This window comes from Poecilia reticulata, chromosome 14 (assembly GCF_904066995.2).
Source record: "Poecilia reticulata chromosome 14, P_reticulata-male-v2, whole genome shotgun sequence".
NCBI lineage: Eukaryota > Metazoa > Chordata > Actinopteri > Cyprinodontiformes > Poeciliidae > Poecilia > Poecilia reticulata.
The window spans coordinates 16995192-17012154 of NC_088843.1; the positions used below are offsets into that span (position 1 = coordinate 16995192).

At 39.2% G+C, this 16963-nt stretch overlaps 2 protein-coding genes and 1 long non-coding RNA gene across 3 annotated transcripts; 1 reads left to right on the plus strand and 2 right to left on the minus strand.

Moving 5' to 3' along the window:
- Positions 1-845: 845 nt before the first annotated feature.
- Positions 846-3182, minus strand: ptrh2 (peptidyl-tRNA hydrolase 2). The gene is made up of 2 exons (XM_008428180.3): positions 3022-3182; positions 846-1645 (listed from the first exon to the last, which is right to left on the minus strand). Exon 2 carries the CDS (start codon positions 1636-1638, stop codon positions 1126-1128), a length of 513 nt encoding a protein of 170 aa, XP_008426402.2. The 5' UTR covers positions 1639-1645; positions 3022-3182; the 3' UTR covers positions 846-1125.
- LOC108166851 (uncharacterized) lies at positions 2903-8915 on the plus strand. The gene is made up of 5 exons (XR_001777249.2): positions 2903-2984; positions 5217-5280; positions 6384-6558; positions 8322-8427; positions 8678-8915. It is a non-coding gene; the product is annotated as an uncharacterized LOC108166851 (long non-coding RNA).
- LOC103476098 (uncharacterized) lies at positions 8599-13265 on the minus strand. The gene is made up of 11 exons (XM_008428192.3): positions 12759-13265; positions 12505-12663; positions 12257-12359; positions 12113-12163; positions 10469-10522; positions 10322-10375; positions 10153-10212; positions 9998-10062; positions 9841-9886; positions 8979-9028; positions 8599-8883 (listed from the first exon to the last, which is right to left on the minus strand). Exons 1-11 carry the CDS (start codon positions 12803-12805, stop codon positions 8667-8669), a joined length of 906 nt encoding a protein of 301 aa, XP_008426414.2. The 5' UTR covers positions 12806-13265; the 3' UTR covers positions 8599-8666.
- Positions 13266-16963: the final 3698 nt, after the last annotated feature.

The following is a 16963-nucleotide window of genomic DNA, read 5'->3' on the forward strand; positions in this document are numbered from 1 at the left end:
AAAATCTGCCAGTTTCAACAGGTTGGCCATGGAGAGAAACTGGAACCACTTTAAGGTATTTATATTATCTTAGTTGTGTTACCACAACTAAGATAATACTTAACTCCAATAATCGTGCATGGTTACAGTGTATCATGAATAACCAGCTTCTTCATAATTGACCTTTTTGTGGTTCGCCGTTTCTATGGAAGCTAGCAATTTTCCTGATATTTTTAGATCATTTTCGTATTGCTCTTGTATCATTTTCTGATGAATGAGTTTTCATCTCCAAGACATTCTTAAAAATTAACAGAAACGCTTGATATGTATCACCGCTTAATGAGTTTAACTTTAGAAATTACGGTAATAACGCTAATCCTAGGATGGCGCACAAAAAATTTCCTCCATCTACCTCCATAAAAATATATAGGGATCTGGTGCCCTCTGCTGGTACATTTGGGAATGTACTGGAAGTAAAAAATAGGCTGTCACCTTAATCTCAAAGCTTTGATTTCATGTCACTGTAGGCAAAATGAATAAATTGTTTAGGTAAAGCCATTTATATCTCCTCTGGATTTTTGCTTGGAGTTGATCAGATTCTTTTCCCGGTGGCCCAAATAATCTCCGATAGTTTATAGAGGTTTCTTATTTTATTTTCAGTAGTAAGACTCAACCAATGTTGTGCAACCATTATCCAAATAGCCATTCTTGCCCTAATTCTACCCTGTTAAAACTCATTATAAGCCACAAATGTTACATGACAGAAAAAAAAGACAATTTATAATCTTTGAAAAATATCCTCAGCCTCATGTCTGCATTGGTATCTGATCTGCATCGGTACGACTTTGGCAAGACAAATGACTGTATGCTGAGCCCATTATTTTGTTTATTTAACAAACATCTGTAATCACATCCTGTTGTAGAAACGACATTCAATGCCAGTACTGACTTCACCGTCTACATTCAGAACGACTCAAACGTCGAAAACTATGATCAGAAACAAAACTAATCGATTCTTACACTTTCTGCTTTACTCAGAGAAGTGCTGCGTAAAAAGTATCTTCAGCACAGATCATTATTTGAATTCATAACAGTTTTGATGAAATCTTGTCCTAAAAATGAATATTTATATATATGCACAAAACTTTAGTAGAGCTTCAAGTCTCCGGTGACGCTGTCCACCAGCGTGGCCGGCCCGGGGCCGATGCCCAGCACGGTGCGAGAACCGGGTGCGATTTGAGTCCTTCCTGCGTCTTGGATGAGGCTGACGGTGAGTCCCACCTCCCTGGCCCGGCCCAGCAGGTTTATCAGGGTGTCCTCGTCTGGCGCCTTCACCACCACCTTCGGCTGGCCGCAGTACTCCCACTGCCTGAGCAGCTCGGGGCTCCTGCGCTGAACCTGCTTGTAGGCGCTCACTGCGGCGTGGGAGCACTGGGCCGCCACCTTCCCTTTGCCCATCTTCAGGTCGTTCCGGACCACCAGCACCATCTTGAACTCCCCGCCTTCTCCCATCACGCTGTCCTTGTCGGCGCCGTTCTCCTCCGACTTCGCCAGGCTCTTGGACGCGGGGCCGAGGCGGGTCCGCAGGTGCCAGCCCAGGAAGAGTCCGCAGCCCAGACCGGCGGCGGCGACGCCCAGGGGACCGTAGAGCGCATCCATGTTCAGCCTGCAGACAGTTACAGAAACGCGCTCAGGTTTACGTTGCATTCAGGGCCCTAACAGCTCCGCTCCAGGGGTTCCAGGTCACACTGTGTGACCTGGACAAGTCTCCCGTTTCCTGTTGGACAGTAAATAAATCAATCCTTTATTTATCTGATAAAATTAAATGCTTCAATTCTACTCCAGATACTACATTCCTTAATAATCATGTATAAAGAAAATCGTTTTGGCATCGAGACTGCTCATGTCTGTTTTGTAAGAGTTTGAAGACATCATATGAAGCGTGTGCTAATTTTTCTAATCAAAATGTGCTGTTGGATGCCTTGGGTCAGAGGTCAGGAGAGCTCTGTGAGGTTCAGGAACCAGTTTGAAGGGATGAAAAACAGATAGCTGATAAACTTTGGTCCTGCTTCCTTGAGTAAAATGTTTCAGTATGAAAAATGAACACATCTATTGTTCGTACCCTGGGAAAGAGTGCAGGGAGGACATCTCAGACAGTGGACAGATTCATCCCTTGGTCTTGGTAAATACCTGCATGGTCTCTAGCTGCAAACAGCAACACGTCATTACGGGCTGTTTGAAATTGAGTCCACCTCTAAACGGTACGTTAGAACGTCAGAACACATCAGGCAGTAGAAACGCGCCTTAACGTGAAAGTAACTGAGCTAAAACAGCTCAGATCAGCTGTTTTAGGGTCTTCTGTATTTTTGTGTTTTTCTAAGGTAATTTATTTCTTCTTTGTGGCTTTGATTTCTGTTGATTATGATGAGCTGTTGGTGAGATGTTATGCACTTGATTGTTCGAATAAAACTCTGGTCGATTGTGAAGTTGAACAGTGACTGTGGTCTTTAAGGTTTCACTTTTACAGACGACATTAACGGAGCTGCATAACAACGAGCAGCAGGTAGAAAATATCTCGTTTCTCAACATGTTCCAGGTCATAAACTAGAATACTTTGTTTCTTCAAACCTGAACTAGTTTGTTCTACACCAACAGAAAACTAAACAGCTCGGGGTAAACGCTGCCAAACTATCATGACTGAAGGTGAAATGTATTGAGTGATTTTTCGTGGTTTATTATTTCCACTTGCAGACTCTGTTAATGAATGGGGTTCGTCGCAGTTAGATAACTACAGCTCTCGTCGATTCGGTTCATTTCAGACTTGATAACACAGAGCAGCCCACTTATTAAGGACTGGATTAGTCCATGAATGAACAAGCACCTCCTGATCTGGAGGCTGAAACAGAAACTAGCCGTGCTAGTTAGCCAACTAGTTAGCTTCCAGACTACATACACCGGAACGCCTCTGACGTATTTCGTCTTTACAAAGATTCAAAACGTTAACTGTAAGTCGAACTTATTTACATAGAAAATGTTTCATACCTGAAACTCTATGAGCGGAACTGAAAGCATGGAAGAAGTTGCATCGTGCGGATTCTTCTTCTGGAGTTTAGCAGGAGCTGACTTCCCCCATGCTGCCCCCTTCTGCTCATAGCTTCTTCTTCTTCTTCTTCTTGGTTTTACTGGCGGTTGGTAACAAACTGTTAGCATTACCGTCACTTACTGCTATTTATCTCTCTATATCAGGGGTGAAGGTAAGGGGGTACGGCAGGGTACTGCGTACCCCTAAAAGATTTCGTGGGGGTACTCAGTACCTGCAATCTTTTGTAGTGTTGTTTTAGCTGCTGCTCCATATATAAAACTGCCATAATCAATTATTGATCTCATAAGAGCCCTATATATGTTTAGTAATGACTCTTTATCTGCACCCCAGTTATTTCCAGTCACAGCCTTTAGTACATTTTTAACTTTCTTACATTTAGTTTCTAAGTTTTCTATATGTGTTTTCCATGTATAAGAACTATCCAAGATATAGTCCTAGATATTTAAATTCTTTAACCTTTTCTAAAGGCTGTCCGTATAATGTTATTGTTCCTGTATCGATATTTCTTTTATTTGTAACAACCATAAAACAAGACTTGCTTGCTGATAATTTAAAACCCCATTCATACGACCATTTTTCCACTTTATTAATTGCTTTTTAAATTTTTTCCTATACATGTTTTACATTTTTCCCCTCATCCATATGGCCCCCATCATCTTCATACAATGCAGAGTTTATACTTTTATCAGTATCAGAAAAAATATAATTAATCATTATATTAAATAATATTGGACTAATTGCACTACCTTGAGGTACCCCATTCTCCACATTAAACTCTTTTGAATAATCGTTCCCAATTTTCACTCTTATTTTTCTATCCAGCAAAAAATTTGCTAAACAATTATACATTTTTCCACTAATCCCCATCTGACTGATTTTTATAAGTAGTCCTTCTCTCCAAGGTGAATCATATGCTTTTTCTATATCAAAAAATAAATACTATAATCATTATCTCCTTCATTTTTAAAGCTTTCTCTATATCATTACATACTCTGGTTAGAGCATCCATTGTTGATCTCCCTGTTCTAAAGCCGCACTGGTATCCATCTATTAGTTTCTTATGCTCAAGAACATATCCTAATCTATTGACTATTATTTTCATATATATATATATATATATATATATATATATATATATATATATATATATATATATATATATATATATATATATATATGTCATATATATTTATATATATATAAATAATTTTATATTATATATAATATATATATATATGTATATATATTATATATAATATGATATATAATTATATATACATATATATATAATTATATATATAATATATATATAATTTTATATATATATATAATTTATTTAAAACTACTTTCACCCCTGCTGGTGCCTATCTCCAGCTAACTTTCCGGGTGAGAGGCAGGGTCACCCTGGACAGGTCGACAGTCTGTCACAGGGCAACACGGAGACAGACGGGACAAACAACCACACACACACACACACACACACACACACACACACACACACACACACACACACACACACACACACACACACACACCTAGGGACAATTTAGAGAGACCAATTAACCTGACAGTCATGCTTTTGGACTATGGGAGGAAGCCGGAGTACCCGGAGAAAACCCATCATACACAGGGAGATCCATTTTCTGTACACCCTTGTCCTTGCTGGCGAGAGGCAGGGTCACCCTGGACAGGTCACCAGTCTGTCGCAAGGCAACAAGGAGACAGACAGGACAAACAACCAGGCACACTCACACCTAGGGACAATTTAGAGAGACCAATTAACCTGACAGTCATGTTATTGGACTGTGGGAGGAAACCGGAGTACCCGGAGAAAACCCACGCATGCACAGGGAGAACATGCAAACTCCATGCAGAAAGACCGGGTCCAGGAATTGAACCCAGAACCTTCTACCTGCAAGGCAACAGCTCTACCAACTGCGCCACTGTGCAGCCTATATTACCATCAAAGTATCTAAAACTTTTTAGAACCAGTACCTCCAAATGAACCACCCAATTCAGGGGATGCTGCAGGTAACCAAACAAAACCCAAAATTACAGGTAAACAACCTGGTTGTCCATTACAAAAAGAATCAATACATTAAAGGTGAGTAACGTCGTTTTCTCTTCATGCCAGGAAAGAAGGTCCAAAAGACCCAGTAAACGACGTGGCTTCCAAACAGAAAGTCCCAAGGACCCAGGTAAGGACCTCACTTTGAGGAATCTATTTAGTCTTTTCTTCTGTTGTGTTTGTATTCATTTTGTCAGATAAGTAGTAACCTTTCTCCTCCAGCGAGGCGTACCCAGGATTTCAGTTTCCACCGAAGAAACCCAAAAACAAAAGGGGGAGACAAACCCTTGAGCAGACACTGTCCCTATCCGGAAACATCCCCCGAGGCTATTACAGATGTTCACATGTATTTGATCATTGATGTTCTCTTCCACTTCATCATTCATGTTGTCTTTCATTTCATTTCACTTGCATTTGGTGGAGGTAAAAACAGATGGGGCACCCCACGCCTCCGAGGTGGTGGATCCAAATCACGATGTCCCCCTTACAATCTAATGAAGAGTATAAGGAAATAAAATGTTAATAGATGTTAAAGTGTTAAAAAATAGTTACATGTTAAAAAGAATAAAATATTAAGATGATATGTGAAAGTTAATGAGCTATAAAAGAGTAAAATATTAAAAGAATAATTAAAAGTTAATAAAATGTAAAACAGATAAAATTTTAGGACAATATTTTAAGTTAATAAAATGTAAAATTAATAAAGTGTTACAGTAATATTTAAAAAGTGAATAAAATGAATAAAATGTTAAGATAATATTTAAAAATTAATAAACAATAGAAAGGATGCAATGTTAAGAAATGAAATGTTAAGATAATCTTAGAGTTAATGAGTATTTAAGGGTATAGAATACAAAACGAATACAGTGCTAAAATTTCAAACCAACAGAGTAAATAAGCATTACATGCAGTCTGATAGAAATATAATGAGATTAATAAAATCAAATCAGTTCAGTCTTTGTTATAGTAAGACCTATCAACGTCAGATCAGTTTCTGCGTGTGTCCAGATGTTGAGGCGGTGCAGCTAGATAGGAAACCCCGACAGCGTCCGCGAGGCTTCAGTGACGTTTCAGCTTTAAATTGGTCCACCAATCGTGGAAGGCGCCACAGTCTCACATCCTGTCACACCCAGAAAGGATTGGACTTTATTCTGCGACACAAAAACAACAAAAGCACAATTAATGGATTTATATAATGAATACTAAAGGAAAAATATTCTTTTTTAATCCTAGATACTAGTACTGCCCTTATACTCTAGAAAGTCAGAGTTCAACGATCGTCTTTTGGTTCTGGGAAACCATCTGATGGACAGGTGGGGTTCTGTTGGTACCACTGCCCTTCTCTGTGTTGGAAGGGATGCACTGAACAGCCAAGGACCTCAGGCAGGGAACACAGCAGCATCCACAGGTGATGAGGAGAGCAAGGAAGATTCTTTAAGATTGTGCATCACCTGATTAGTAAACATGTTCTTCTTTTTTTTAAAGGCTGCTCCTTGAAGCTTTTTCTTTTTTGCTAAGCCAATAGAGCATCAATATATCAATAACATCTGTTATTTATTTAACCAAATTACCCTCTTTTGTAGGGTTTATCATATTTATCAATGTGCTTTTGTTGAGGTGTTGTTGAGCACCTGCCCCTTTAGTGGTCTCTGCATGGGCCTGCTCAGTGGGGTCAGGAGGGTTGCTGGTGCCTATCTCCAGCTAACGTTCCGGGCGAGAGGCGGGGTCACCCTAGACAGGTCGCCAGTCTGTCGCAGGGCAACACAGAGACACACAGGACACACAACCATGCACACACACACACTCACACCTAGGGGCAATTTAGACAGACCAATTAACCTGACAGTCATGTTTGTGGACTGTGGGAGGAAACCGGAGTACCCGGAGAAAACCCACGCATGCACATATAAATACACACACACATATTCACATACTTATACACAACTTTGTATTCCACCCATCTATATCATACACTCATTCACAAACACACCTGCTATAATCAAATTCTATGAAATAATTTTGTTTTCTTTAAAAATCAAATAAACATTTGTATATGTTTACTCCCCAAATTCTTCCCCAAAATATCAAATAAACTAACCTTTTCCTTAATACTTTCAAACTCTCTCCTCATATATCTTCTCTCCTTTTCATATTTATGACATCCTTATATAACATGCTCTATTAGGAGCATGTTATACTAGTCACTGTCACTGTGATCATTTATATTTATATTATATTAGGTCACTGTGATCATTTTTCACAGTGACCACATCAGCAGCACAAAACAACTGGTGATATTTTTGTAGCGTTCATAAACAAATGGTAATACTTTATTTGAAGGGGTGTGCATAAGTCTTGACATGACACTGTCATAAACATGACATAACACCTGTCATGAACATGAACGAGTCTTTATGAATGTTTATGACAGTTGTCATGACGTGTCATTTGGTAAATAATGACACTTTTCATACAAAGTTGCTCTAAAGGTTCCATTAAAAGTCCATTGAAAGTGCCAACTTTGCATGATTCTGTAAATAACGACACTTTAATACAAAGTTGGCGTTTCTAATGGACTTTCAATGCAACTTTTAGAGCAACTTTGTATGAAAAGTGTCATTATTTACCGAATGACACTTCTGAAGATATACATTTTTACCACACTGGTTATTTGTAACCCCAATAGCTATTGTTATTACTTCATTGCTATTGTTTGTTAGTAGCCCTGCGGTGGAATGGCAACCCCGCCTTTTGCCCGATGACAGCTGGAGACAGGCACCAGCTCCCCTCACGATCCTGCAGGAATAAACATGTTTAGATAATGAATGGAAGGAGGTTTACCAATTTGTTATTATAGCAGTATTTCAGCAGCAACTAAATAACAGGGTTTGTTCATGTTTTTATAAAAAGCTGGGAGCGCGGAGCAATCACACCACTGGCAATTTGTAAACAATATGTAAATTTGATGTTTTGGTTTTCTATTTTTATTAAATTATCATTAAAAAAATTTTTTTTTAAAAGAGGAGAAAACCACATTGTCATAATGCGGTATTTGTGTGAACAATTTTGAGAAAGAATGTTAATACAATTTGCATTAAGGCTGTAACATGAGTTAAGTCTTTTCAAGATTGAAGAGCATCAAAGTAGGTAACATCTGTGTTGTATCCACAGCACGAGCTGAACAGCAGACAAAGCCCAGAAGTCAGGAGGCACTTAACCAGTGTCAGGTTTCAAGAAAAGGCAGGAGAAAGGAAGAAGGGAGGAGGGGCCAAACACAGTAAGTGGAAGAGAGACCAGACTTTTGAGCACACTGTGGGAAAAATATCAGGAAAAATCGCAGTGGTTTTTCTTACATCATTTAATGGCATCAGTCCTGGTTCACTGTATCTCACGTTCTTTGTGTGTATTAATCTTCTACTACCAAATAAAGCACTCAGACAACTGAAGCTGTAATTTTACTACGGTTTTATTTTAATCTTTTTTTTTTTTTTCCATGGCCTGCACCATGTCTGTGGATCAAAAAACAGGAGCAACACTGTGCCTCAGTTCTCCATAGGGCTCCAGAAACTCAAATGCTACCAACCACAAGTTGCAGTTCGAATCAGAAACACTGCAGCTCGACGCCAGGAATAACAAAATGACTACAAAAAGGATGAAAAAGAGGATCATGTATCCTAGTGCCTTGACTCCTCTCTGCAGGATCCTGACACCATACTTCGGCCAGCTGAACGGACTAAAAAAATAAATTAATATTAGTCATTTTAATTAGATTTGTTTTTTTTGTTGTTTTTTGGAGGGTTTTTTGTCTATATTGTAGGATATAAGCACCATTCTCTTGAGGTTACAGAGATGAAGTCATCCTTGTAATCATCTTCTTCCTGCAAAGACAACAGCAGATTGGAGCATTATCCTCACATGTTAGCGGTGTCGGTGCTTTGACATGTGGACGCCCATCAGGTCAAAGCACCTGATGGGCGTCAGAGGGGCACCTGATTTGGCCTGTAACACTCGAAGTGAGTTACAGGCCAAATAGCAGTGACATTGCCATCTTCAGGTTTTTGTGTGATTGTCAGTCTTAGAAAATAAAAAACTAACTAATTTAATTCAAAAATACTTAATTGATCCCACAGGGAAATTAAATGCAACTCATTCAGATATTGTAGATGCTGATGGCAGGAAGGACCTCCTCTAGCAGTCTGTATTACAGTGAATTTGAAGAAGCATCTGACTTAAGATGCTTCTTATTTTTCCCATGACAGCCATGAAGAGGATGGTGAAAATCTCCAGAGGTTCAATAATTGCTAAAATGTTAGTCAAATTGTGAAACCAAATGAAGTGGAACTCATTTACAAAAATCCAATTATCCCGAAAATTCCAGATTAAGACCGTAAGAGCTGTGTTAATTTTTTACATTTATTTTAATTGACTTGCACTGATGCAAAGCTGTAACGTTTCTACAAATCTCATTAAAAATGTTCTAATTCTCAGGTAAAAATATATTTATAAACAGTGATCACATGCAGTACTAAAGTACAAGAAGGAATTACAGCAGCCTACTAATAGAAGAAGCTTTGAAATTTTTTAGTGGGATACATGGTTACGATACTAAACGGCCATTCAAGAGAAATTATCTCAGTAAGGAGGCATTTTCTTGGTGCATGTAGATTTCGTAGTCGTATATTATCTTTACCACTGAATGTAGGACCTCTGGGCCTGGTTCATATTTCACCACCGTTCTGTAAAACCAAAGAAAAACAGGATGGAAGACGAGACGAATTCAGCTGATTGCAGAATGCAAAGCTTCAGAAACTCATTCTCCCATTATGAGTTGACCAGTCGGTACTCACAGGATCTGTTCCTCCTGAATGTCTGTCAGATTTTTCTCCAGGAAGTGAATTTCATCTCTGAGTTCCTGCAGAAAGATCAAACATCGAAACGTCACGGGGACGATCAGATCCAGCGTTTAAAGATTCTGTCACAGAGTCGTACTTGTCCTCGGTACCTCAATGATGTCGGCAAGTCTTTCTATCTTCTTTTTCTTGTCACACTCCATCTCAGACAGCTGATGGAAAGATGCTCAGATGAACGTTTTCGTGAAATCAACTCGGTCATGTTAAAAGTGAAGCTCATTAACTCTTCATAGCTAGAATTATTGATGGCAGTATTCTTACTCTCTCTATTTGGGTGTCTTTGTTATGTAGGGCTGCCAGGATCTTCTGGTTTTCCTTTATTGTTCAGTGAAACAAAGAACAAAAGTGACCCATCCAAGAGGCCAAAATAATACATCAAACATGAACTGAAATGAAGTAAAAGTTCACCTTGATTATATTCTCAGCTGTTTCCTCCTGATGGTGCTTTGAAAGCTCCTCCAGCTGAAGCAGATCAGAGTGAGAGCATTTCAGAAGAGAATGGAAATTACTTCACATCGGTTACATGCAGGCTCAGCCCAAGGCATATTCATATATATATATAATATATATATATATGAATATATATATATATATATATATATATATATATATATATATATATATATATATATATAAATTTCATTTATTTATATATAAATAAATGAAATTTGTTAAACTCAGGATAAACTCAGGACCCACAGGCCAAATTTGGTCCCGCCATGATTATTTATGTGGCCTAGAACTTCAAAATAAGAGCTGTTTACGTATTTTACCAAATCAACTTTGATTTGGATGATGCTAAATGAAGTAAATGTGAAAATATGTTGAGCATCATTTAATTTTAACAAGTACTTATTGAATACAGAGAAAGCTATAATATTTGAACAGTTTTATAGGTCATTTTATTAATAGATTCTGTCGTGACCGTGGCACGAAATGAAAATGAGTTGAAATGCTAAACGGTTGAATTTGACACAGATGACAGATCTAAGGTTTTTATATTTGTTGTTTGAGAATGGGGCTGCACAGTGGCGCAGTTGGTAGAGCTGTTGCCTTGCAGCAAGAAGGTTCTGGGTTCGATTCCCGGCCCCGGTCTTTCTGCATGGAGTTTGCATGTTCTCCCTGTGCATGCGTGGGTTTTCTCCGGGTACTCCGGTTTCCTCCCACAGTCCAAAAAACATGACTGTCAGGTTAATTGGTCTCTCTAAATTGCCCCTAGGTATGAGTGTGTGTGTGCATGGTTGTTTGTCCTGTGTGTCTCTGTGTTGCCCTGTGACAGACTGGCGACCTGTCCAGGGTGTACCCTGCCTCTCGCCCGAAACGTTGGCTGGAGATGGGCACCAGCAACCCTCCTGACCCCACTGAGGGAAAAAGGGTGCAAGAAAATGGATGGATGTTTGAGAATGAGAATACTGTTAAATTTAATTTGACAGTTTCCGTGAATTGTTTTAAATGGTTCAAAATGTAAGATTTAAATTAGTTGATGAGTTGGTAAAAGTGCACAAAATAATCTTTCCTGCATGGTTATTGCTAAAGTGGCAGTATTATTATTATTATTATTATTATTATTATTATTATTATTATTATCTAGGCACATAGTGTCATTTTATAGCACAATCACGTAACTATGTTACCTTCAGTCATAAAATACTATATTTAAAACAGTTTAAAAAAATTTGCGCCTTAAAATGGGGCCTCTCCCTCCTTAAAAGGGAGAGGCCCCTTTTAAGGAGCCTCTCCCTTAAAAAGGAGAGGCTCAGAAAACTCAGAGTTTCAGGAAACTCTGCCTTTAGGAAGTCATCACCTCACTCCTCTATTAACCCTTTCATAACATTTTTGCCAGTGTTGCACTAAGTATAACGACATCAACACAGTTCCATCAGGTGTTTGCTAATTGCTGCTGGCTAGTCTAGAGGAGCTGAGTCGTGGGTCAGCCCTGGTTACACGTTTATACGAACGTTGTTCCCTGCAGTTTTTAATGCTGTGTCAGCATTTACCAAGCCCTTTAGCAGATGTCAGTGAACACTTTGTTTGTGAGAAATCTTCCCGTACCTCAACAGCCAGCTGTTGATTTTCCTCCTTCATCCTCTCCAGATAATCTTCCTACACAGAACAACGTCAAACAACCGGCATCAGTGCAAGTAAATCTGGTGTCTGCCAGAACTGTAACAAACACGCTTAAGGCTAATCACTCACCATTTCTATAATCTGAACTTTTTTCTCTTCTAAATCTTTCTGCCGCATGAGTTCTTTATTCCTTTCAATTGATATCTTCTCATTTTCTATCTGCTCTTTTAACCTGAATACGATAACACAGCTCTATAAGAGAAACATCACGCTCACTATAGAAACTAGATTTCTTATGTCATTTTAATGACACGGTTTCTGTAAAAAAAAAAAAACAAAAAAAAAACAAGCAAACAAAAAAGTTTAATTGAGTTTACTCTTTGATTTTGTTGGTCAGGCTGGTATTTTCTTGCTCCATTTCTCCCATCAGCTCCTCTGTGATTTGGCCTTGATCGACTAGTTTTTCATAGAGCTCCTTTGTCAGCCTGTGTTGTTTTAAAGCCAGATCGTATCGTTTACCAAGGTCTTTGATTTCTCTGCATAGAACACCAGAATATATTGTAAGTTGATCATCATTCAGTTAAAAAACAAAACAAAACAAAACAAGCGTGCCGTTTCACCGGGCACTCACACAGCGGCGGGAGCCTCTTCATCACCGACGACGTAAGCTTCCTCCATGTTGTTTCTCCGATTTGCGTTTGTCCAAAGTGCACCGAACCGTCCTGCTCTTGACCGATGCTCACCTCTCTGAATTGCAGTCCGCTCTGACGCGGCGCTGTGACTTCACCGATCCCGGTTCGGTTCCCCGTGACCTCACAGCTGCGTTGGGATTTTTAAACATGGCTGAGAAATCCAAATGAATCTCCCTGGGTTACAATCCAAACATGGACTCGTTTTCTATTTTTCATACGCTGGAAAATAACTCCTCACATCCGGTGTTTTTCATAAATTGCTCAGGCAGAGCAGCAGCAGGGTGGCTGCACAGTTGATGAGCACGATATTAAAAACTTTGTCACTTATGAAAACTAACGAGCATTAAACGCCTTTGAGTTGAGCTACGTCGAAGGAGTCAAGTGTTGGGCTCGCGCTGCCATCTGTTGAGGGAAGTGAGGATTATCTGTAATTATCAGAGTGAAACAAGACACAAAGACTGATTTGATGTCAAATGAAATATGTTCCATACTTTATGGTGAAACTGTAAAGCACAAACACACCAGTAGGTGGCAGTAGTAGAAGCAGCGCAGAATTTCTCAAATGAAATGTTGACTAAGTTGTTTTTATACTCACATTGAGAGTATTTGGTCATGTATGTAGTTTTATTTAAAATGTTTGTGAATTTAGCAACAAATTTTAGTTTTTTTCTTTTTCTTCTTCCAACATTAAAGCTGCGTTGCTCTCTCAAACACACGGCGACATTACTTTTGGACTGGTTTAGATAAACAAAATGGTAGTATTTATAATCCATCCATCCATTTACTTGCACCCTTGTCCCTTAATGGGGTCAGGAGGGTTGCTGGTGCCCATCTCCAGCTAATGTTTTGGGCAAGAGGCAGGGAACACCCTGGACAGGTCGCCAGTCTGTCGTAGGGCAACACAGAGACACACAACCATGCACACACACACTCATACCTAGGGGCAATTTGGAGAGGCCAATTAACCTGACAGTCATGTTTTTGGACTGTGGGAGGAAACTGGAGTACCTGGAGAAAACCCACGCATGCACAGGGAGAACATGCAAAGTCCATGCAGAAAGACCAGGAATTGAACCCAGAACCTTCTTGCTGCAAGGCAACAGCTCTACCAACTGCGCCACTGTGCAGCCCTAGTATTTATAATTCAGAATGTAATTGTAATGTGGACATTGCAATTTAGACATCTCAATTCTTTTAAGTTTCATGGTGAATTTGTACACAGATCTTGTACAATTTTAAGGGACACAAATATTTCAAAAAACAAAACAAAAAAGTGATCGCATCGTAGTGAAAATCTCTCATTTCATTTTTTTTCTTTTACATTAAATTAAATGTATTTGTGTAGCCTCTCTGTCACTGTGTGGATGTTTTGTTATCGGTGCTTGTTTTTCCAAATCTAGCTTTATATTTTATGCAGCACAAAATGTTGGAACGATCATCCAGGAGCCAAAAGCTTGATGTTTTTAGTGAACCGAGAGATTAATTCCCATATCTAAAACAAACCAGTAAGCTTCCACATGTGACAGTAAAGGAGCACATTTTTTTAGGCCAATTTGCTTTCATTGTCTTATGACTGTTATGTAATAATGTTCATTTTCAAACCTGACCTCTAAAGTAGGGGAACAATCCAAAACACATGCAACAAATTGCCACCCCCAGAAAGTCCGGCCTATTTAAAGCCAACTCTAAAGAAAATACGGGTGAATCGAGGCTTTCGCTGATATGATCTCTGCTCTGAGTCACCCCCTTTTAAATCCAACGCTAATTTCAGACGCACTCTGCAACCTTACAGTAACTTCGCCTCGGAGCACATAACAGGGAGTTTCTAAGGAAATGGAAACTGGATCTGATTTGAGTGGCGCTGATTCAAGGCAGCCAGCAGAGGCTACACTTGCTCCACGCATCAGCCTCCTCTTGTTTCCAAACAGTTAACGATATTCATTTCTGCTGACCCCATTATGCACGCTCTGCACACATGGGGTAAAACTTATAAAGGGAGTCAGTGCCTTCGTCACTGTTTTCGTCTTTCCATAAGTTTGAAAATCAGAATTGAGATCTTGTTTAATGAAACCCAGGTGTGGCCCGCTGCACTGCAGAAACTGTGGATAAATCCAGTGCCGTAAAGCTGTTGTCGCTCTTATTCAACCACATATGTGGAGCTGTCTGAAAAACTGTCTCTCTTGAGTCTAGCATGAAGAACTAAAGCAGTATTTTTTGTTTTCCTGTGATTGGTATATTGTGCCACTTTTTTTGTTTCGTGCATGTGTTCTACGTTGCCAGGAGACTAGGTTGGTTATGCAGTAACATCATGGTGTAATTTTTATTTCTTACCCCCCATACTTAAAGAGCAAACGATCAACTGGTAAGGAAATCCAGTGCTCTGTTAATCAGGTCAAACATGTCGTCGAAATTGATCAGAAAATTGGTTGCAAAGATCTGCTGGTGAAACCACTTCAAGCATTCAGCATGCCGAGGTGAAAGAATGTTCTTGAGTGCCGAAATTATTGGCATAGTTATGTTTTATTGGTTATTTGTCTTTTCAAATTTCTTTGTTTTGGCTAGACATTCTCCCTCAGGATTTTGCTTTGGAAACAGAGTTCATGATGTCGGTCTTAGTTTCGTGTCGGGTTAAATGGGACACACCCCTTGTCCACTCAATCAACTCAATATTCTGCAAAATGTCTTGTGGACATCAAGCTGTTTTTGACTGACGTGAGACAGCTCTTCATGTTCTTTATGGCCATCGGTGGTTTTGTCCTCACAACTCTCCCATGGAAGCCATCTTTGCCCAGTCTCTTCCTCCTTATTGTTGATTCATTTCATGAACCCTGACACTGACTATTGCAGCAAGGACTGGAGTACTTTAGATGTGGTTCTGGATGAGCTGTTAATGTGCTCATTTTTATAGCCCAGCCAGTCCTGGGAAGATTCACTACTGTTTCATGTTCTCTCCATTAGTGGGTAATGGCTCTCACTGTGTTTTGGTGGAGTCCAGGAGTCTAAGAAATGTCTTTGTAACCCTTTCTGGACTGAAAGTCTCATTTGGACTTGATCTTTTTTTATTTTTTCTAGGCACAATGCAACTTCTGAGAGGATTTAACCTGCTTCATAATTTGGGTTATTTAACTGGTCAGAAGAGAAATAAAATGGTGGTAAATTTTTCAAAGTCATACATTCACAAAATTATTCGTCCATTTATGAATATTTAGCTTTGCAGCTAAATATTTAGCTTGCTAGCAAATTTGGTGCTATAAATTTAGTTTGAGGCTAAATATTTAGCTAACTTTCTAACCAAATATTTTGGAGATAAATATTTAGGTTGCTTACTAAATATTAAGTTTGTAGCTTATGGAAGCCCATTTCTGCCACTCTGATTAAAAAAAATCTCATAATTATTACTTAGTTTTCTCATTGTTATGAGATTGTATCCCATAATAATGAGATATAATCTCATAATAATGACTTAGTAGTTAGCTGTTTTGGTAATAGTGTCTTATGAGAGATTATCTCATATTAAAGTGATAGCTAAGTCATAATTATGATTTTTTTTTTTTATATCCGAGTGGCAGAAACGGGCTTCCGTAGGTGCTAAATGTTTAGCTGGTAAGCTAAATATTCAGCTTGCAGCATTCGCATTATAGTTGATTTATGATTCAGTATTGATTTTCTACAAGGGCCAGGTTAATTAGCATAACTTTTCTTTCATGTAAAAGAACTAGCTCTATTTCCCTGGAGCCATATATGTCCTGTAGGTTTGATGGATCAAAGTTCATCACGCCAAGCAATTTGTCAACATGTCCAAAAAAATCCATGACAGACCGACTTCGCCGGAGATCAAATTGCATGTCCTACTGTATCAGTTACCCGGAAAGGCGATGCCGGAGCATGAGGTTCAAGCTGGACGTCTTCGCATGTCAGGAAATGAATATATGGCAGTGCGACAGGCGTACTGAAATACATCTGAGGACTACAGCTTTGACCTGAAAACTGTGAAGTCCTGTGGTCAGTCTGGGAGTTAGCTGCTCTCTCTTTGCCCAGTTGCCGCTCGCTCCCTTGCTGCGAGAAGCCCAGCAGAGAACTGGTGCATGTTTGAAGTGTGCTCCAGGAAAGTTATCCACTTATTTATAGACCTTTAATTAGACCG